The 22,103-nt window shown below is 33.7% G+C and overlaps 1 protein-coding gene across 4 annotated transcripts in view; it reads left to right on the forward strand.

Moving 5' to 3' along the window:
- Nucleotides 1-22,103, forward strand: part of LOC127871172 (dynein axonemal intermediate chain 7-like) — a 52,197-nt gene that overhangs the window by 10,182 nt on the left and 19,912 nt on the right. For 2 of the 4 annotated variants that reach the window (XM_052413911.1, XM_052413919.1), the window contains exons 4-11: nucleotides 593-697; nucleotides 7,863-8,003; nucleotides 10,753-10,833; nucleotides 11,319-11,360; nucleotides 15,242-15,411; nucleotides 16,479-16,633; nucleotides 17,176-17,294; nucleotides 21,018-21,135. In XM_052413911.1, coding sequence (XP_052269871.1) covers nucleotides 593-697; nucleotides 7,863-8,003; nucleotides 10,753-10,833; nucleotides 11,319-11,360; nucleotides 15,242-15,411; nucleotides 16,479-16,633; nucleotides 17,176-17,294; nucleotides 21,018-21,135 — 931 coding nt within the window. The remainder of the gene's footprint in view (nucleotides 1-592; nucleotides 698-7,862; nucleotides 8,004-10,752; nucleotides 10,834-11,318; nucleotides 11,361-15,241; nucleotides 15,412-16,478; nucleotides 16,634-17,175; nucleotides 17,295-21,017; nucleotides 21,136-22,103) is intronic. The other 2 variants (XM_052413927.1, XM_052413933.1) reach the window with 1 other exon arrangement.

Consider the following 22,103-nt stretch of genomic DNA (forward strand, 5'->3'; position numbering starts at 1 on the left):
TTCATTATTAAATATTGTGTGCACCAAATGCTAGGTTATTGATCACCTCCATTTAACAATCACCCATCAAATTGTGGCCAGTTTTTGAGAGACCAGTTATTGTTCAATGGTCCCAACCACCCTGTATTATTATTTTTTATACTATGATTTAAAAGAGTAAAGCACTTTTCAGCCAGTTGAACATCAACTATTTTATAAATGAGCTGCTCTCTGAGAAAAGGGGGTTTAATGCATGTGCAAACAGTGTTGTCCCAGATTGGCCTGTTCAGTCTGCCCAGGCTAATCAGGGACGACACTTTGGCTTTAATGATATTTTTCTTTTAAAGATAGTCTCTAATTAGCAAAAATCCAGAAAGTGTCGTCCTTGATTAGCCTGTGCAGACTGCGGAGGCTTATCTGGTATGACACTTTACGCACATGCATTAAACACCTTTTCTTCAGAGTGCGACCCAAATTAATTATCATGAGATAATACAATTTAAAGAAGTAAAACTTGAAATACCTGATACATAATTAACTTGATAAAAAGGAAGACAATAACAGAAACATGTGATGTTGAGATTATTTTTAAGTTTTTTTATTGCTCTTCAAGGAAAAAGAGAATCGTAGAATGGAGATGCTGGCACTGGTGGATGTTCAGGAGCGTAATCGGAAGATGTTGGATGATCTGCACAGTGAAAGGAGGAAAAAATCAAAGGTGTGCCAAAATAAAGGGTCTTCCTATCTGAAAAAGTGAACACATGTATGATATTGTATAGATATATGAAAGAGGTATACATTATTTCATGATAAAATATATTTACTTTAAGGGGTGTGGTTCTCATTTCATTTTAATTTCCGAAAAATAGATTATTTTGATAATTTTTATACAGATAATACATACAAATAACATGGTAAAATAAAATGATAACATTTGGTCGCCAGCCTTTCAAAAACGTTTGCAGTTATGCAGCATGTTTTTTTCCAACTAAACTAATTAATTTATAAGTGTGTTAAAATTAACTTGATCACTGATAAAAGCTGCAATGACAAAAAAGGTAGTTTGTAAAAATTAGTTCATCAAGACCAACTTCCCAAATAACATGCATCACATGTCATAATTGTTAACTTTTCAAGTTTTTGTCCCCTACCGGTTTCACCGGAGGGGACTTATGGTTTGCGCTATGTGTGTCCGTCAGTCAGTCTGTGAGTCTGTCACACTTTTCTGGATCCTGCGATAACTTTAAAAGTTCTTAATATTTGTTCATGAAACTTAAAACATGGATAGATGGCAATATGGAAATTATGCACGTCATTTCATTTTGTTCCTATGTCAAAAATTCTGGTTGCTATGGTAACAAATAGACTAGAAATACTGCTGAAAATGGTGGTTTTCTGGATCCTGCGATCACTTTAAAAGTTCTTCATATTTTTTCATGAAACTTGAAACATGGATAGATGGCAATATGGAGATTATGCACGTCATTTCATTTCGTTCCTACGTCAAAAATTCTGGTTGCTATGGCAACAACACAAAAATGACAATGGTGGAGCCGGTAGGGGACCATATTGCTTGACAATAGTCTTGTTATTAATGGCATGTAACTAATGTAACTCGTAAAGTCTTATATGTTCAGCCACCTGTTTGAGATTTAACCCTGTGCAGGCTGGGAAATTTGTCGTCTACTAAAATGTTGTCTGCTGAATTTCAAAAATTAGCATTTTCTTCGATTTTTTCAAAGAATACTATCAAAATAGCAAACAGTTTGGATCCTGATGAGACGCCACATTCTGTGGCATCTCATCTGGATCCATACTGTTTGCAAAGGCCTTCAAAATTCGGTTCCAGCCACCTGGTTGAGATTTAATAATACCCTTGACAATAGAAATTTGCCTTACCTGATAAGAGTATTCCACTATAATGTTCTGGGGTCGTATTCCAGAAGCATCTTAAGTTAAATTTGATTCTTATGCTTAAATTGGGAAATTTTCTTAAGTGTTTCATTTCATATTGCGATAGATTGACATTAAGATATACATTTAAATAACATCATTATGCTAATGTTATTTTAAGAATACCAAACAATCATGTATTTCCTTATTTAGTAAAGAAATACAAAACATTGTAATTTTGAACTTAAGTGAAATTATTTAAGAAATGACTTAAGATGTTTCTGGAATACGACCCCTGATCATAAAACAACATGAGCAAATATATGCAACTGTAGCATTTTGGGAGTACAAATTGCATAGTAATTGCTAAATAAAACTATTCAGATGACTATTTTGCAGCAATTTGGGAATAAATGAACTCAGTTTGAATACATGTTACACTATTTAATGATATAATAACAACTTTAAAAAGCGGAGAAAATAAAGACCACTCCAAAAAAAAAGAGAAATACTTTTTAAAAACTCTTAAAAACCAACTAGATCTACAATCTCTATTTCTTATTAATCCAAAATAGTGTATCGTAAATAATGTATAATGTTTTAGTTTGATATCCAATTGTTTTCTATGGTGGTTTGTATTTTATAAGCATACTTTGAGCAAATCCAGTGATAATAATTCTCAGTTGACATCATTTGATATAAAGCTTTGGAAATCAATCTGTATAGACAATAAAGTTCTGGGATGTATCTTTAAAAATATTGTTTTGCGTCACAATACCTGCATAATACAATATTTAAAAGTTATCCAATAAAAAAAATCCTGGATAGATAATTATGGTGGTATTCCTTAAACTTATTTTATATCTTCACTAGGCTTAACCCTGTACAACTTAGATACGCATTTTCATGCATTTGTAGTCACTTAAAACGTTACATTTAATTCAAGACCTTTCATACTAGATTCAAGTTTTAAAGGTTGTATTTCCAACCCTTAGATACTTATGAGCAGCAAACAGCATAAAATCTCAACAGATTGCGAGTTACTCGCAGGCTGTTCTGGTTTTATGCTATTTGCACAAATCCATTTTCACTTTGTTTCTGAGTGGGAAAGAGTTAAAAGAGCAGTTTTGATTTTATTATGCTTAATTTTTTGGGGGAGCATATCGAGGGGTGAAAGCGAAACAGCTCTAAGTGCATTTTTCAAAAATGTTCAGGAGAAGGTTTAAACTGTATCAGAAGAACAATTCAAACAATGAAGCCTTTAAAATTTAAAGTTATATTGAGAATAGTCTGCTATAATCACAATTTTTTAAACATGGTTGTATTTTCACAAATAAAGAAGCTATTTGAAAAAATGTCACTTAGACCTTTTTCGCACTAAAATTTCACATTTTTTTTACTTAAAGTTAAGAGCGAAAAAGTTCTAAGTGATTTTAAAACAACGTTTAATGATCAATTTACAGTATTTATTTCATATGCAATACTTTCTACATTTTGAAACTTAGAATATTATACATAAAATGCAAAAAATGGCACTTAGAACCTTTTCGCACTGAAAAAATATTTTTTTTCAACTTATTTTTCAGAGTGAAAAGTTCTAAGTGACATAAAGTGAATTGAAAAGTATTGGAAATTCTCTCTTTATTGCATATTTTTTTAATTAAATACTCCTATCATTCTTAATATGAGTATTTTGAAATGTATTTAGAAATATTGTTACTTAGAAACATTTTGCTTTAAACAGATAGCATAAAAATACTGTCACATCTTATATCATTTAATAGTGTTGAAAAGGTCAAATTGACAATTTATCTTATTTTATTCTAAATACATTTTTTTTTTGCAATTGTTTGTAATCAAATGTCCCAAAACACTGAATGGATTTTTTTTATATTGTACTGTTTTACAAAAACAATAACGAGATACACTTTGACGAAAGTATAGTAGATGTTGTGTGCGTTTCCAACAATCAGTAACATGTTAGAAAAAGTGAATTGTATCAACAAATTTGATTGAACCTTAATTTTTTCATTCCTTCTTGAAACACATATTGGAATTCAATGTTGATTTATCCATCATTATGCTATATTTATCATATTTGTTATATTATTAATACTTTGGCAGATCTTGGACTTATTTTGTAGGCAGTCATGTCCATTAAACAACGAACGTTATGGGAAAGTTATTTACAACTTTATATTTTTAAAGATTTACAATAATAAGTATTAGCATGGTGTTGTACGTTGTATAATACATAACACACCTAGTATTTTTAGAAGGGGCATTGCATTACTTAGATAGGTAACTGAACTGTTATAAGGCAATAATTAGCAAATTTACAAAATATCGTGATTTGCACAAATTGACAACATTCAGTTGTTTGATTACATCTCATCAGAATTGTAACCTGCTGATTTACATCCACTGGAACCGATACCAAGCAAATCACATCATACCAGAATAGAAACTAACTGATGATCATCCCTTAGCAGAGTTACCAACCGAATCACATCACACCAAAATGGTTACCTACTGATTCACAATTACCCAGATCAGTTACCAACCGAATCACATCACACCAGAATGGTAACCTATTGATTCACATTTCAGTTACCAACCAAATCACATCACACCAGAATTGTTACCTATGGATTCTCCTTTCACAAACACAGTAAGCAACCCAATCACATCACACCAGAATGGTTACCTTCTGATTCACATTTCACCATCTCAGTTACCAACCGAATTTAATCACACCAGAATGGTTACCTACTGATTCTCATTTTACCAACACAGTAAGCAACCAAATCACATCACACCAGAATGGTTACCTATTGATTCACATTTCACCATCTCAATTACCAACCCAATAACAACACACCAGAATGGTTACCTACTGATTCACATTTCACCAACACAGTAAGCAACCAAATCACATCACACCAAAATGGTTACCTAAGGATTCACATTTCACAATCTCATTTACTAACCAAATCACATCACACCAGAATGTTTACCTACGGATTCTCATTTCACCAACACAGTAAGCAACCAAATCACATCACACCAGAATGGTTACCTACTGATTCACATTTAACCATCTCAGTTACCAACCGAATCACATCACATCAGAATGGTTACCTACGGATTCTCATTTCACCAACACAGTAAGCAACCAAATCACATCACACAAAAATGGTTACCTACTGATTCACATTTCACCATCTCATTTACCAAGCGAATCACATCACACCAGAATGGTAACCTACAGATTCACATTTCAGCATCTCAGTTACCAACCGAATCACGTCACACCAGAATGGTTACCTACGGATTCTCATTTCACCAACACAGTAAGCAACCTTATCACATAACACCAGAATGGTAGCCTACAGATTCACATTTCAGCATCTCAGTTACCAACCTAATCACATCACACCAGAATGGTTACCTAAGGATTCACATTTCACCAACACAGTAAGCAACCTTTTCACATCTCACCAGAATGGTAACCTACTGATTCACATTTCACCATCTCAGTTACCAACCGAATCACATCACATTTGAATGGTTACCTAAGGATTCACATTTCACTAACACAGTAAGCAACCAAATCACACCACACCAGAATGGTTTACTAGTGATCCACAATTCACCATCTCAGTTACCAATAAAATAACATATCACTAGAATGGTAACCAACCACATTACAATACACCAGCATGGTAATCTTTAAAGTTACATCATAGCAGCAGAGTTATGAGCACAGTTTCCTACAAATTCACATCTTTCCAAAAAAGTTATTAATGGATTGACCAACTTATTCACATCTCACCTCAGTTACAAATTAGTGTTTGTAAATACCACAAAAACAACTAATTTACATTCATGTTTGTTACTATTTATTTATTGAGAAATGTTAATAAATATGTTTCACTGTCTATGCATACAACTAACTAGGTTCTCGGTAATTCTGAACGCATTTTTCACAAGAGAGCAAAATAGAAATATATAAAAGTATCTGACATTTACACAACTTAAAATTCTTAACGCAACACACTTTAATGAGTTTATTCTTCGTGGTTTTGTCACAAAATAAATTGTTTTACATTCAGAACTAGGAAGAGGGTGAAACAAGGATCACATCGCCTTGAAATTCATACTAAATTCAACTAGCTTTTATGCAATTAAGGTTTCAATTAGCTTTATAGTTTTAAGTATAGACAGGTATGTATAAAATATAATTTGAAATAGCCATAAAATCCTTATATAAAGGTTGTCAAAATATTTTATCAAATATGTTATTCAACACAAAATAATTAAAGGGGCCTTTTCACAGATTTTGGCATTTTTTAACTTATTCATTAAATGCTTTATATCGATAAATGTAAACATTGGATCGTAAAAGCTCCAGTAAAAAATCAAGAATAAAATTAAAAAAAGGAAAAGAACATTGCCCGGACCAGGTTTCGAACCAGTGACCCCTGGAGTCCTGCCAGAGTCCTGAAGTAAAAACGCTTTAGCCTACTGAGCTATTCCGCCGAGTACATATACTTAAAGTATTTTATACCTTATATAAGCAATCTTCGTAGTTTCACAAAATTTAACGACAAAAACAGAACTCTCCAAATTATTCAATCGTTTCGCGTTGCAACGCTTTATAATTTTTAGGTTTTAAAATCGTCAAAAGATGCATATAATGGCTATATTAGACCATGGTAAATGTTCAGTATTACTGTTTCCTCACAAATATCATAACTAAAACGAAAATTTGCGAATCTGAAACAACTTTTTTCAATTTTGTCAATTTACCAAAGCGTGAAAAGATCCCTTTAAGGAAAATTAATGAAAATACAGAAAATTTAGTCGAAAAAGGTCTAAGTGCATAATTTTATCAATATTTTTTCTTATTTTTTCATCAGTTACATAATATTATCTGTTCAGGAGGTTTTTCAAATACAAATATATTTTTTATTGTAAATATATTCCTCAATAATTGATAAAAGTGTCATTTAGAATTATCTTGACATCAACAACCTGAATGCGAAAGAGCTCTAAGTAGCACTTCACTGCAAATAGAGCCTTTTCGCACTAAAAAAATAAATAAATTTCACTTAGAGCTTTAGGACAAATTTCAATTTTACTTTTTTTTTGATTGCCTGGAACTAAGATATTTTAATACATGATGGGCATGGATGTTGCGATGTAAAATATACAAAAAAGTCATTTTGTGAAAAAATGTCACTTAGAGCTGTTTCGCTTTCACCCCTCGATATAGTCACTTGGCTAATTCTCAGTAATTAATGACCGGAATTCAATTAAACTTTATGTGAAGCTTCACTACCAAGAGGAGATGTGCATATTATCACCCGGTTCTGGTCGGATGATTTTTCATAGAGTTATGGCCCTTTGAAATTTTCTATAAACTGTACAAATAGTGCAATTCTTGTCCCCCCAACTACTAGAAGTTTCCTTTTATCTGAATATTTAGTGCAATATTGTGACAAAAAAACTTTTGGGGAGCATCACCCGTCTCCGACGGTTTCTTGTTAATACTTAGCTTGATGTCTGAAGCATATGTAACCTGCTTGTGACATTAATTATTATAATTATTATTACCTTGATCATAAAGGTACAAGGATTTCTTAGTAACATAACCCGTATGTAGCCTTCTAGGCACAATCTTTGTACATGCAAATTTGATGTATTTTTGCTCCCCTGAGCACGACATTGTGTGCGTAACATTGTGTGTTTTTTTGTTACTGGTTACCTTATAAAAGGCAACATTTTTCACTAAATCTTGACAAGACTTGGTCAGAATGTTTGTAATGCCATTATAAGACAATGTTTGAAGTCTGATCAGGTTGGATCAAAAACTTCTACAGTTGGTATACACTGAACTCAGGTGAGCGCTTAAGAACCATCATTGCCCTTTTGTTTCAACCAGCCAAGATTCTTTACTGAGTGGGCTTACATTTCTTCTTTTTAAGTGGGCTCGATACATGCGTTGCGATGGCTCGCCAAATCCCACCATTCCAGGGGAGATAAACACGTACATAAACCTACGTCTTGAAGATTCATCACGGGATGATATCGAGGAAGTTCTAAAACAAGGAGAACTGGACCTTAGTGTAAGGTGTTTTATGCTTTTATTTTGTGCTTAGTTTTACAATAGTTTATATTTTCATTGATTTTCAATGGGTAAGTGTTGTTTGGGTGGCAGATAGGTACAAAATTTTAACATTGTTTGAAATGAGTAATGATTAAGCCCACCTTTGAAGAAGCAGGGTTATGTTGCTTTGCACATGACTTGGTTGGTCGGTAAACTTTTCATTTTCATACTTTCATGTACAACCATTCACGTTTAGTATTGCTCAGTTGGAAGAAAAAAATAAGACTTTTGATTTTGAGCTCAATAGGTTAAAGGTCAAGGTCTTAGGGGCTTTAAACATTACATTTATTTCCACATTATATCGTGAGAATGCTTTGAGCTTTAATAATACGTATTTGTATTGTGGTTATTTGAGTGAAAGGAAAAATACCTTTTATTTTAAGGGCACCAGCTTTAAGGTGAATGTACATGGGTTTGTAAAAGGAAATTCATATTGGCACTATATTTTGAGAACATTTTATACTTATGATTATGCCGATTGGAATAGTTGTAACATGGAAAAAAAAGAAAACATTTTCATTTTGAGATCACCAGGTTAAAGGTCAGGGTCACATGAAATTGGTTTCTGCAGAATATGACTGTATACATTGTTTTAAAATATGATCATCTTAATTAGTACCGGGTATGTTGGTTTCTTGGGAGGAAAGTTTGGTGTCTCTTCATTTTAAGGTCAGTGGTTCAAAGGTCTAGGACATAGGGGCATATAATGAAATTCATTTCTGCTCAATATCTTGAGAATGCTTTGACCCATGATCATGCAAATAAGTAAAGTTTTTACGATGATGGAAAGAAAGACACCTTTTATATTTAAGTTTAGTTGGTCAAGGTCAAGATAACAAAGGTTTGTATCATGGATTTTGATTTTGGGCAATTTCTTGAGAACGCTTTTACCTTTAATCAGCTAAATTGCATGGCATGTTTAATACTTCGGAGGAACGAAGAGGATTTTTGCGTTCAACAGATCAGATATCAAAAGTCCCATGTGCTTATGTATGAAATTGTTTGCCCTTAATACCTAGAAAAATTATTACATCATGTAAATAATTGTGCTGGATGGTCTTAAGGATGACCCTGCATGGTTTTCAAATCAAGAGATCAAATTAGAATTTTAAAAGGGAAGACTTTTCTAGAAGTTGGTTTCAAACAAGCATCTATTCATAGAATATTTATACTACTGTTAATGAAAGGGGTCACAATGTAAGTGGTCAAGTGAGGGAACTGTGATACAATTACAGAATGTAAGCTGTCAAGTAAGGGAATTTTGATACCGGTACAGAATGTTAGCTATCAAGTAAGTGAACTTTGATACTGGTACAGAATGTAAGCTGTCAAGTAAGGGAACTTTGATACAGGTACATAATGTAAGCTGTCCAGTAAGGGAACTTTGATACAGGTACAGAATGTAAGCTGTCAAGTAAGGGGACTTTGATACCGGTACAGAATGTAAGCTGTCCAGTAAGGGGACTTTGATACCGGTACAGAATTTAAGCTGTCCAGTATAAGGGGACTTTGATACAGGTACAGAATGTAAGCTGTGCAGTAAGGGGACTTTGATACAGACACAGAATGTAAGCTGTCTAGTAAGGGAACTTTGATACAGGTACAGAATGTAAGCTGTCCAGTAAGGGGACTTTGATACAGACCCAGAATGTAAGCTGTGCAGTAAGGGGACTTTGATACCAGTACAGAATTTAAGCTGTCAAGTAAGGGAACTCTGATACAGGTACATAATTTAAGCTGTCCAGTATGGGAACTTTGATACAGGTACAGAATGTAAGCTGTCAAGTAAGGGAACTTTGATACCGGTACAGAATGTACGCTGTCAAGTAAGGGAACTTTGATACAGGTACAGAATGTAAGCTGTCCAGTAAGGGAACTTTGATACAGGTACATAATGTAAGCTGTCGAGTAAGGGGACTTTGATACAGACACAGAATGTAAGCTGTCCAGTAAAGTGCAAGTAAGGGAACTTTGATACCAGTACAGAATGTAAGCTGTGCAGTAAGGGGACTTTGATACAGACACAGAATGTAAGCTGTCCAGTAAGGGAACTTTGATACAGGTACAGAATGTAAGCTGTACTGTAAGGGAACTCTGATACAGGTACAGAATGTAAGCTGTCAAGTAAGGGGACTTTGATACAGACACAGAATGTAAGCTTTGCAGTAAGGGGACTTTGATACCGGTACAGAATTTAAGCTGTCAAGTAAGGGAACTCTGATGCAGGTACAGAATTTAAGCTGTCCAGTAAGGGAACTTTGATACAGGTACAGTATGTAAGCTGTCAAGTAAGGGAACTTTGATACCGGTACAGAATGTAAGCTGTGCAGTAAGGGGACTTTGATACAGACACAGAATGTAAGCTGTCCAGTAAGGGAACTTTGATACAGGTACAGAATGTAAGCTGTCCAGTAAGGGGACTTTGATACAGACACAGAATGTAAGCTGTGCAGTAAGGGGACTTTGATTCGGGTACAGAATTTAAAGGAACTCTGATACAGGTACAGAATTTAAGCTGTCCAGTAAGGGAACTTTAATACAGGTACAGAATGTAAGCTGTCAAGTAAGGGAACTTTGATACCGGTACAGTAAGTAAGCTGTCAAGAAAGGGAACTTTGATATAGGTACAGAATTTATCTTGTGGGAGCAGTGGAGAACTTTGATACAAGAGCAGCATGTTAGACTGGTGTATTTGTAATCTGTTACAGCTGATCAATGAGCTGGACTTCCTGCTTGAAGACACGCCCAGTCTGGAAATGGACCTGCAGGAAATGAACTGCTTCAAAGCAGTAAGTTGCACTCCTTGCTTCTCAAAATCAGCAAAATACATTATAGTGGTTGAAAGCTTCTCTCTATATATCATATCTTGAATGAATAATTTATATAAAATTTATGCACATAAATTAATGAGGTACTTGAGTTTGACATAATCACATCATGAAATCATTTGATGGACTTTACTCTTTGCTGTCATAGAATGAACATGTATTGTTGTTGTTTTTATTACAAGAACTTTAAGAAGAAATGAAATGTTTATTGCACTTTGTCGCACATAATAAGCACCATGTTTTGTGTACCACCTTCATAACTTCATGTTGCTAAAGGACATAGGCATGGTGATATGCATTAATTACTGTAATAGTTGTATGATTGAATATAGTGCATTAATTACTGTAATAGTTGTATAATTGAATATAGTGCATTAATTACTGTAATAGTTGTATGATTAAATATAGTGCATTAATTACTGTATTAGTTGTATGATTGAATATAGGTTGCTGATGGGAAAGATAAGTTTGTTGAACTTCTGAAGAATGTGAGTCTTGGTTTTACAAGGTCATCATTAAATGCCAATTTCGTTGCTTGTGGTTTCAGTGCTACATACATACTTAAGCTTTAAAATTTGAAATATCCAGTGGAAAGAAATAAAGAAAAGATGTCACAAGCATTTGCATTTGTCACCTTTTCAGGAAATGTTTTAAGAATAGTGTCACTATTGATAAACCCTCTTAAGTTGTCTTTCTATATTTATGTAATTCACTTCTTTCACGATTGTTTAATAACACTAAAATTTTGTCAGATGTTTAATTATAATGGGCTTAAAGATATATTTTTTATAACTATATATGTATTTTTTAGTTAACCCTCAGAGGTTGTGTAATGCTCTTTTGATACATTTAATGATGACCTGGTTGGTGTGTGATATTGTATGACGTTATTTATTTGACTTTAAAATGTTGAATGCTTCTGCTTAATCTTTAGGACCCCTTTGATAAAGGGGGCAGTATTGCTTTGCACATGTCTGTCGGCAGTTTGTATAGTCACTTCTTAAGTATGTAGACCATATGATTTCTGCGCGATATGTGACTGCTTTAAACTATAATTGAAATGGTATTATGGTTACTTGGGATGAAAGAAGAATGCCTTTTTTGTTCAGCAGGTCAAACGTCAAGATCAGGCTTTTAACACAAAATATTGATCATTTCAGTTTGGCACTATTTCTGAAGAACGCTTTGACCAGTTATCATACATTGTTATTGCTTTTATTTGGGATTAAACAAAAAGGCAATATTTTTCGAGTTAAACAAGTCAAACGTCAAGGTTTCAAATGCTTGTATTATGAAATTTGTTTATATTTGATATTTAAAGGACGCTTTGACCTACAATCATGCTAATTGCTAAATGTTTTCTTGGGTAAAGGTCAAGATCATAAGGGTTTTAACATGAAATTTAAACTATTTTGCTCCATGTGATATATAAAAAAACTCAACCTTCAATTTTTAAATCAAGAGGTCAAAGTTCATTGTCACAGGAGCATGCAATAAAAAAAATCTTGATAATTCTGCAAATTGACACTTGTAGGCTGCATGTAGGGGACAAACATCTATTGTTTTGATGTTGTTTGGTTGTGTTGAAATTTAGTTTTACTTTGTTTTTTGTTGATGTTATTGTTATAATTGATGTTTTTGTTTTGAAATGTTGATCAAATGTAAACATTATTTGCCCAACCTGCCTTCAATATTTTGCATGGCTGTTAGAAGTAAATACTTGATTTTTGTATTTGCCTTACTCATGCATTGTTACGAACTAACAATTTATACTAATTCCAATCAATTTTGCAATAGGTTCGTAAGAAATAGAATAAAACTTAATTCTCAATATTCTTGATAAGCAGTGATATTTTAAAACAAAAACTACTTATGTATATCACTGAAAAACACGTTTTGACAGAAATCAAATGCTGTTGTAAGGGTCATTTGTAAATGAACATCTCACAATAACTTCAATGACTCTACACCATGTAAAACAAATGTGATCATGTGTTAATTTTATTTTCCTTGATAAAGAAAAGTAAAAAAGGAAACAGATTCATGTCCTGCAATGCGACTGTGCAATATCTGCTAATTTATTAACGAAATAAACCGAAATAACCTTTGTGTAAATTTGCCCAATGTCATATATGGCCCCCTCCCTCTCCCAGACGTTTTTAAATTATGTTTGTACAACTAATATTATTAGGTCAAAATCAACACATATGTTGAAGGTCTATTACACACAAAAACATTTGGCAAGTCCCCGTCACATGGTGACGATTTTACATGGGGAGGTCAATGTTTGAATCCAGTCACAGTTTTTGAATAAATATTTGTTTGCTATCCTATTTATTTGAGACTTAAGCAAATATAATAGTGTTGTCAATAAATAATTCAAATGACATACAAAAAAACAGTCTGAGAAATAGTCCATTAGTCAAAACTTCCCGCATCTTTCAAATGAAGGACAACGTTTTTTGAACTCCAAGGTTTATGTTAGTAATTTTTTCCTGACCTGTCTAAGTACTATGGAATTATTTTTTTATACTATATGTTTATTATGGACTATCCATAATATTCACATATTCAAACATGTTTGCATTGTTGAACTGTTCTATATGGAAACTATGTCATTTTTAATATTATTGCTTCATAGAGCAATTTGTACTTTTTTTAAATGGCCAGCTTTTAATTTCAACAATGTTATAAAAGTTATTTATAACTGTATACATTTTATGATAGTTGTATATGAAACGAGATAAGTTTCCTTAGATCATGCACCATAAAAAAGTCTCAACTGCAGCATGGTAATGAACATCCATTTGTGGATAACATTTGCAAGTAAAGCAGGACATAAACATGTGTTCAATGAAACTAAAATAATTATATATTTTTCAATCAGTAATACACATGTACATCAAAGAAAATGTTTATGATCAAAGTTTGTATTTTCCTTTAGCCTTTTTTATGCCCCCAGTAGGATGGTATAAAGCGGTGAGACTTTCTGGCCGTCTGTCTGTCTGGCCTTCCTGCCAGCATTCCGTTTTGGGAGTTTTTCCTTTACACTTTGAGACATTTACTATTTGTTTGATGTATGAGTCTACCTGAATGAGTTACATAGGAACTTCGAGTTTTGTTCTGGTCTATTGAGTTTGCAAAGTTAATGGGTTAAGACTTAAAAAAATTCTCTATAATAACAGTTTTCCAGAATGTTTTGCTAAATGCTTGTAGATACATGTATTCACCTGATTTTTGACAAAGTAAAAGGCCTTTAACCTAAGAATTTTTCTTTAAAATAACTATTTTCCAGGAATGATTGGAAATGCTTTCAGATGACTTTCAGTTCAAGGTTGAATTTTGTGTTCTTGTTTGAGAGATTGATATTTGTTCTTGTTTTCTAGAAGAAATAACAACACATATGTGCATATTTTGTCTTAATCCACTTGTTACAACTTATGTTTTACTATCATAAACACATATTGTATGCATTTATTTTAAAATTTACACCAAACAGGTTTTTTTTTATCAATATATATTTTTGTAAGTGGTAAATTTGTACAATAAAATGGGTAAGAAAAAAATTGGGGGAAAAAGATTGAAGCATGGTAAGTTGAAATGTCTTAGAACCTTTATTTTGTAGTAAATTTTTCTTAAACTATGATTTCGTATGCAGACTACAAATACATTAGGAAATATGCATAAAAATAACAAACTTTCAAGTGTTTTATTACAGTTCTGAAAGGTATGCTGTAATTGGCTGGGTGTTGCCAATTTTATAAGCTCAGCTGTTTTCTGAGAAAACCCGAGGTATTGTCATAGCCAGCTCGTCGTTCGCCGTCCGTCGTCCGACGCCCGCCGTAGGCTTGGTGCTAAAACCTTAACATTGGCTTTAAAATACATGCTACACCCATTTTTGGGTCACTAGGTCAAAGGTCAAGGTCACTGTGACCTCTAATATAAAACTTTAACATAAACCTTTACATTCGCTCTGAAATGAAATTGCTTCCGCCTACAACTTTGAAACTTCATATGTACATGCACCTATATGAGTTCTACACGCCACACCCATTTTTTGGGTCACTAGGTCAAAGGTCTAAGGCGCTGTGACCTCTAATATAAAACTTTAACATAGCCTCTACAATAAAAGTGCTTCCACCTACAACTTTTAAACTTCGTATGTACATTCACCTTCCTCATTTCTACATGCCACACCCATTTTTAGCTTGGCTGTTTTCGGAAAACCCGAGGTATTGTCATAGCCAGCTCGTCCGCCGTCCGCCGTAGGCGTTGTGCTAAAACCTTTACATTGGCTCTAAAATCATAGTGCTTTCACCAGTACAACTTTAGCTTTGTCTTACAAACATATAGTTGTGTTCCACTTTAGACGCGTGAAGACCTGCAGATGCTGCTGCAGAACAAGCTGGATGCAGCCACAGTGAAAATCCTGCAGAAGGCCACAGACCTGTGTGACAACGAGACCTTCAACCTGCACTACCTCAAGGCCAACCAGGACGTCTGCCTCTGCATTTGGGGAAACCTCTCCAAAAACCCAAGGTTTGGAACTCAGATATGCAAAACTAACTAAATGGTTTCAATCTCCAATAATGCAAAAAAACTTTGTTTTAATCTAAGATTTGCAGTTTGAATCTTAGATTTTCAGTTTTAATTATAAATAGGTATACAAAATAAGTCATGGACACTATAATTTATGCAATATTAGTATGAAATTAATCCAGCTTTTCCCTGAGCAGTAACAGACATGAAAAAAAGATTGAATTGACTTTCAAAATCCTATACTAAGAAAGGGATTTTGCCCCCCCCCCCCCCACCTCAACCCCTTAAGATCCATTAACATGCAAAATCAATAAATACTTTGTAAAATAAAGTTACCCCATTAAAAATCAGTGTTCCTAATTGCAATAGCCCAAATTTCAACGCTAGATGTGGTCTGGTAACATTGCTACAAGATACAAAATGCTCGTTTTTATTTTTTTGTGGGACTATTTATTCCATTTACATTTCACATGACGATATCTGAACATTTACCAACAAATGCGAATTGGCTTTAGGCATTGTCAGATGTAGTTCTCATGGATAATCATTATGTTATTTATTAGAGGAGTTCAAGCGAGGACATCCTTCTCTTAGTGATTCAGAAAAAAAAAGAGAGTGAATGCAAAATGAAAGTGTATGTGGGGCAATATATTACCAAATGGAAGTACGTCAAGGAACGAATTGGGTTTTCCCATGATTTTGAAGTTGCCCTTTATTTATTATAATAGCACCTTCATCTAAGGATAGCACAGGCAAGTTCACTCCAAATTATGCAAATTAACACAAACCCTATGAAGCTGTTCCTGACTCGAGATCATCCGTAAAACAAAACAAGATGACATCGTGAAACGATTTTTAGATGCTAAAAAGTTCAGAATTTTTGTATTTAAATATTTTTACTCCAATGGTACTTGTTTGTTTTAGGGTCTTCCTATTGTAATTAAAACGTTCAAATGGCGCTTTTTGTTGTTGGAAGTCATCATATAGCATAATAGTATTGGTCAGTGTTTATGAATCTTTAAGTAGTCCAAAGTCAAAAGTCACAAATGTTATTGTTCTTTTTTCAGAATCAAATCTTTTGAGTTCAAGGAGAAGGGATTCCAGTTTGAGATTCCCCGCATGTTGACCCTGTCAGACTGTGCCTTCCGCATCCTCTTCTCCAAGTTTGATCACTACTCCTCCACTTGCAAATCTTATTACCCACGTCAGAAGAAAAAGGAGGGTAAGAAGCTATGGACATTAAACCTTTCCATTCAGAAGCAAATTGAAAGTGGCAATGTGCAAACAGCATAAAAGTAGAACAGCCTGCAAGTAACTCGCAGTCTGTTCAGGTTTTATGCTGTTTGCTGCTCATCAGTATCTTAGGGTTGTAAATGAAGCCTTTAAAACTTGAATCCAGTAAGAAAGGTCTTAAATTAAATTTAACTTTCAAAGGGACTACAAATGCGTAAAAATACGTTTCTTAGTGTCAAAGGGTCAATAAAAGAAATCATTATTAAGGCCTGTATGCACAAAGTTATTCATTAACTAAAGAAAACATTTGTGATTTATTGTTTGTCTGCAAAAAAACTATTTAGATGTTTGATGCTAGTAAGAAATAAAACCATGAGGTGGTTAGTCCCATGTTTTCACAAATTGCCTGGCATCAGAAAAGCAAAGAGTTTGAGTGTATTCTCAAATTAAAGCCCAATCAGGGTAAATTACATTGCAACATTAAATTATTATTAAATTATGCAGGGACGTTATGTGATTTTAAAACTACAGAGCCTGTGGCTGAGGTAGCAGAAGTCAAGGAGGAAGAGGCTAAAGAGGGTGAACAGAAGGAGGGGGAAGAAAATGAGGGGGAGAAAGGAGAGGAAGGGGCGGAAAAAGAGGACACTGAGGTAACTAATAACATTACTTATCACCAACAACTTAATTAATGAAATATTGGGAATTTTGTTTGTCCGTAAAGGACAATAAAAGACACTCAATACTTTGTCCATCAGTGTTTTTCGAATATGACCTTGCGATATATTGATAGAATCATTACTGTTATGTTAACATTTTGTTAATTATCATAGAATTATGAGAATAATATCAGCTGGGCCCGTATTCACCAACCAATGCCTCAGTTAAATTTGAGAATACATATTATTTTAATTGAGCATTATATTATTTTAACCTAGAATTAAACACATTCCATGTTAGTAACGTTACATCTCTTTTGATTTAGAAAAAATTTCTTTGACAAAAGCACAATTTGTTGCCAATTTTTAATTAAACATTTACATATTTGTTCATAAGTCTAAGTCTGTCTTTTTAAATGTATAATAATGGGTTTGTAAATATGCGCGTTTGTTTGAGGTAATGCGTATACCAGAAATGAAATTAATATTGCAAACTTGTCACCTGATTGACCTACAGCTGAACTATGTTACCTTAAGCTTCATGTCAGTTTTGCAATTATGTCCATGTGGTGAATTGTAACCCTAGAATTAACACCACTATAATACTCTGTGTTTCATTATCCAGGAATTGGTATGTTGTAAGTTCAAGTATTTAGCGTTTTTGACTGTGTGAGGTGTTTTCAATATGGGGCTTTTCAGAACTTGACAGGTTTTCCAAAGCTTTTGGCAAATGGGAATGGCAATTTCATTTAATTTGTTTATATGGACAAATCTTTATGTTCCTGGAATGTTTTAGATATGGCCATGCATTTGTTCAAAATGGTTTGGTTAAGCATTATGATATTTTATTTAACAGCTCCATCGTGCAAACATGGGTCTTATGCCATATTAGGTCAGTGTAGCTCCACACCAGCCTGCGCATTTTCATAGGTTGGTCAGGAGCACCTTGGCCCCTAAGGAGACCACAAAGACTTGATTGACATATGTCAGACAGGTTATCTCCTGACCTAACTGCGCATATGTATAGGCTGGTCTTAAGCTGTGCTGGCCACATATGGAATATTCCTTTTTGGCATGAGAAGCTTATCTGAAAGTCTAATTATGGGCATTATTTAGTAGATTTATTGTAGCATCAGTTTGTTTTTAAGTAGTATAGAGAGTACAATTTACTTTGAGTAGGATTTAATTTAATTTTTAATATGACATTTTTATGCTCCCCCAAAATTTTTGGGGGGAGCTTATAGTTGCTGCTTCATCTGTCCGTGTGTGTGTCCGTCCGTCCGTGCAAAATTTTTGTCCGGGCTATTCCTCAGCAATTAATGACCGGAATTCTATTAAACTTTATGGGAAGCTTCACTACCAAGAGGAGATGTGCATATTATCAGCCGGTTCTGGTCGGATGATTTTTCACAGAGTTATGGCCCTTTGAAATTTTCTATAAACTGTACATATAGTGCAATTCTTGTTCCCCCAACTACTAGACGTTTCCTTTTATCTGAATATATAGTATATTGTGACAAAAAAAACCTTTGGGGAGCATCACCCGTTTTTGACAGTTTCTTGTTTTAGTTGTTTTTACATAAAATTTTTACATAAAATTATTGCATGAATTTGTATAGAAACCATGTTATAATACTTTCTTAGACTTAGTAATGCATGAGCTGAAAGGTTAATTAATAGATGACAATTTTTTCTTAAACAAGGCCGTGTTGTTTTGCCATGATATTGGGACCCATTCCTGCTTTCTTCTTAATTTTAGAAGTGTATAGTTGGAAAACTGAATCTAATGCATGTGGCTCAAGTAGTCTTTGTAGTTTGTGGACACTGGTCAGATGTTTTATGGTCAAACTGTATTTCCTTCAAACAGAAAAGTCCATAAAGTTGAGTGTATTCTATGTTCTCCTCTCTTTGATTTTCTCTACACTTCTCTATTAACTGCTTATCAATACATTTAGTATGCATTCATCACCAACTGTTTGTAAAACTTTTACAGGACAAAGGGGTATGTACTCATGCGTGTGTTTGTTTTTCGAGAAGTGCTACTTTTGAAAGTGTTTGTGTTTGATAATCATGTTGCCATGTACATGTAATCCTAAACTTACATGCTTAAGGTCCATAAATTGACCATTCGGTTGTTAAAATAATTCATTTCATTTCATAATTTCAAAGTGCTTAAAAACAAGAGAAAATAAATAAAAACCCACATTTTTTTAAGAAATGAAAATTGTTTGAAATAATAAAATAAGTATTGGAAGCAGTATTGCACGCCCTTGAGACAATACTGTCTGTGATGGTTATTTCCTTTGAAAATCATTTCAATGTTAACCTGCCAGTGAACTTTCTGCAAGAATTGTTGAGTGCTTTTTATAATGAATACATAAGTGTTTCTAACTGGAAATGGACAAATGGGATTGGAATACGTTAATATGAATAATGCGTTGTTTTAATTTTCTTATTTGCTGAAAAGTAAATTAAAAAATAGTAGATGCACCAAAGATATTCCTTAATTTCTACATATTTGTTTGAGATTTATAGTATGAGCTTTTTATGCTCCATAATTATTATATTTGTTTAATTAGCAATACTAGAATAATTAATATTTAAAAGATATGTGTTTGGACTATTTTTGAAGAAGTGGAGTTACATGTACATTATATTGCCTTGCACCTGACAGTAGGTCAGATGGTTGGTCTAGCTAGAGGAAGCTACAATAATGCACACAAAAAATATGATTGTTACTTGGAAGGAAAACATGTTTGAAGGTCAAGCTCACAAAACTTGTAATTTTTTCCCGAAGATAGGTAGATAATTATCAGCTTTAAACTGTGATCATCTAAATTGGTTTCTTGTGACCAAAGGAAAACTCTTATTTGTTTTGAGGTCATCAGGTATAATATATGATTGTTTATGTAACATGGGAATTTAAAATGACATTTGTTTTTGCACAGTATCTATAGAATGCCTTGCCCTATAATATATATATATATATATATATATATATATATATATATATATATATATATATATATATATATATATATATATATATATATATATATATATATATATATATATATATATATATATATATATATATATATATATATATATATATTTGATATGCTGGTTATTCAGAGTAAAAAAAGACCATTGATAATTTGAGGTCAATTGGTCAGAGGTTAAGGTCAGTGCGGCTGGTAATATAAAATTGCTGTCCAAACAATATCTAGTGACCTATGACCTGTGATCATCAAAATGTGTTTGCTGGTCAGTTTGAAGGAATTTGAGGAAGATGCTTATTGATTTGGATGTAAGTAGATTAATGATCAAGGTCAGTAGATGAAAGATCAAGATCACGTTGGCTTTTAGCATGAAATTGTCCCCAATATATCTTGATAACTATTTTAAATTGATAAACTGAATACTTGGTAGGAAAGGAAAGGCCTATTGATTTAGATGTTAAAGGTCAATAGCACAGTGGCTCTTATCTTACAGATATGTTTCCTAATGATATCTAAAGAAAGCTACAAATAAAGATTGTTTCAATAATTATATTGGTTATTCTTTATGGCATTCAGTTCACTATAAATTTTGAGATCAAGAGAACAAATTTCAAATTAACACGAGCGGGCAATATTTAAAATGTTCTTATTGCAAATTTCTAAACCATTTTAATCAGAACCTGGTTTGGACATTCTTAAGACTGTTATCTCTCAGGACCTGATGGCGATGCTGCGTCAGATGAAGGGCGAGGCTCCCCCTGTTGAGGAGAAACAGGAGGAGGTTGAGGAGAAGGTGGAGGAGGTGGAAGAGTTTCAGGACCCAATCACACCAGGTTACACTCTACTTAAAGTGCTTTGTAATTAATTCGGGTTTTTAGCTCACCTGAGCACAACGTGCTCATGGTGAGCTTTTGGGATCGCTTTTTGTCCGTCATGAGACGTCCATCGTGCGCCGTCAACATTTGCCTTGTTAACTCTCTAGAGGCCACATTTATTGTCCAATCTTCATGAAATTTGGTCAGAAGATTGGTCTCAACGATATCTTGGATGAGTTGGAAAATAGTTACGTTTCCTTGAAAAACATGGCTGCCAAGGGGCGGGGCATTTTTCCTTATATTGCTATATATGGCTATAGTAAAATCTTGTTAACACTCTAGAGGCCACATTTATTGTCTGATCTTCATGAATCCTTGTCAGAAGATTCATCCCAATAATATCTTGGAAAAGTTCGAAAATGATGCCGGTTGGTTGAAAAACATGGCCGCCAGGGGGCGGGGCATTTTTCCTTATATGGCTATAGTAAAACCTTGTTAACACTCTAAAGGCCACATTTATTTTCCAATCTTCATAAAACTTGCTCAGAAGATTTGTCCCAATGATATCTTGGACGAGTTTGAAAATGGTAACATTTGCTTGAAAAACATGGCTGCCAAGGGGCGGGGCATTTTTCCTTATATGGCTATATACTGCTATAGTAAAATCTTGTTAACACTCTAGAGGCCACATTTATTGTCCAATCTTCATGAAACTTGGTCAGAAGATTCATCCCAATAATATCTTGGATGAGTTCAGAAATGATGCCCTTTGGTTGAAAAACATGGCCGCCAGGGGGCGGGGCATTTTTCCTTATATGGCTTTAGTAAAATCTTGTTAACACTCTAGAGGCCACATTTATTGTCCAATCTTCGTGAAATATGGTCACAAGATTTGTCTTATTGATATCATAGATGAGTTCGAAAATGGTTACGTTTGCTTGAAAAACATGGCTGCCAAGCAGGGTTTTTTTTGGACCGATTTCATA

Source organism: Dreissena polymorpha, chromosome 1 (genome assembly GCF_020536995.1).
Source record: "Dreissena polymorpha isolate Duluth1 chromosome 1, UMN_Dpol_1.0, whole genome shotgun sequence".
NCBI lineage: Eukaryota > Metazoa > Mollusca > Bivalvia > Myida > Dreissenidae > Dreissena > Dreissena polymorpha.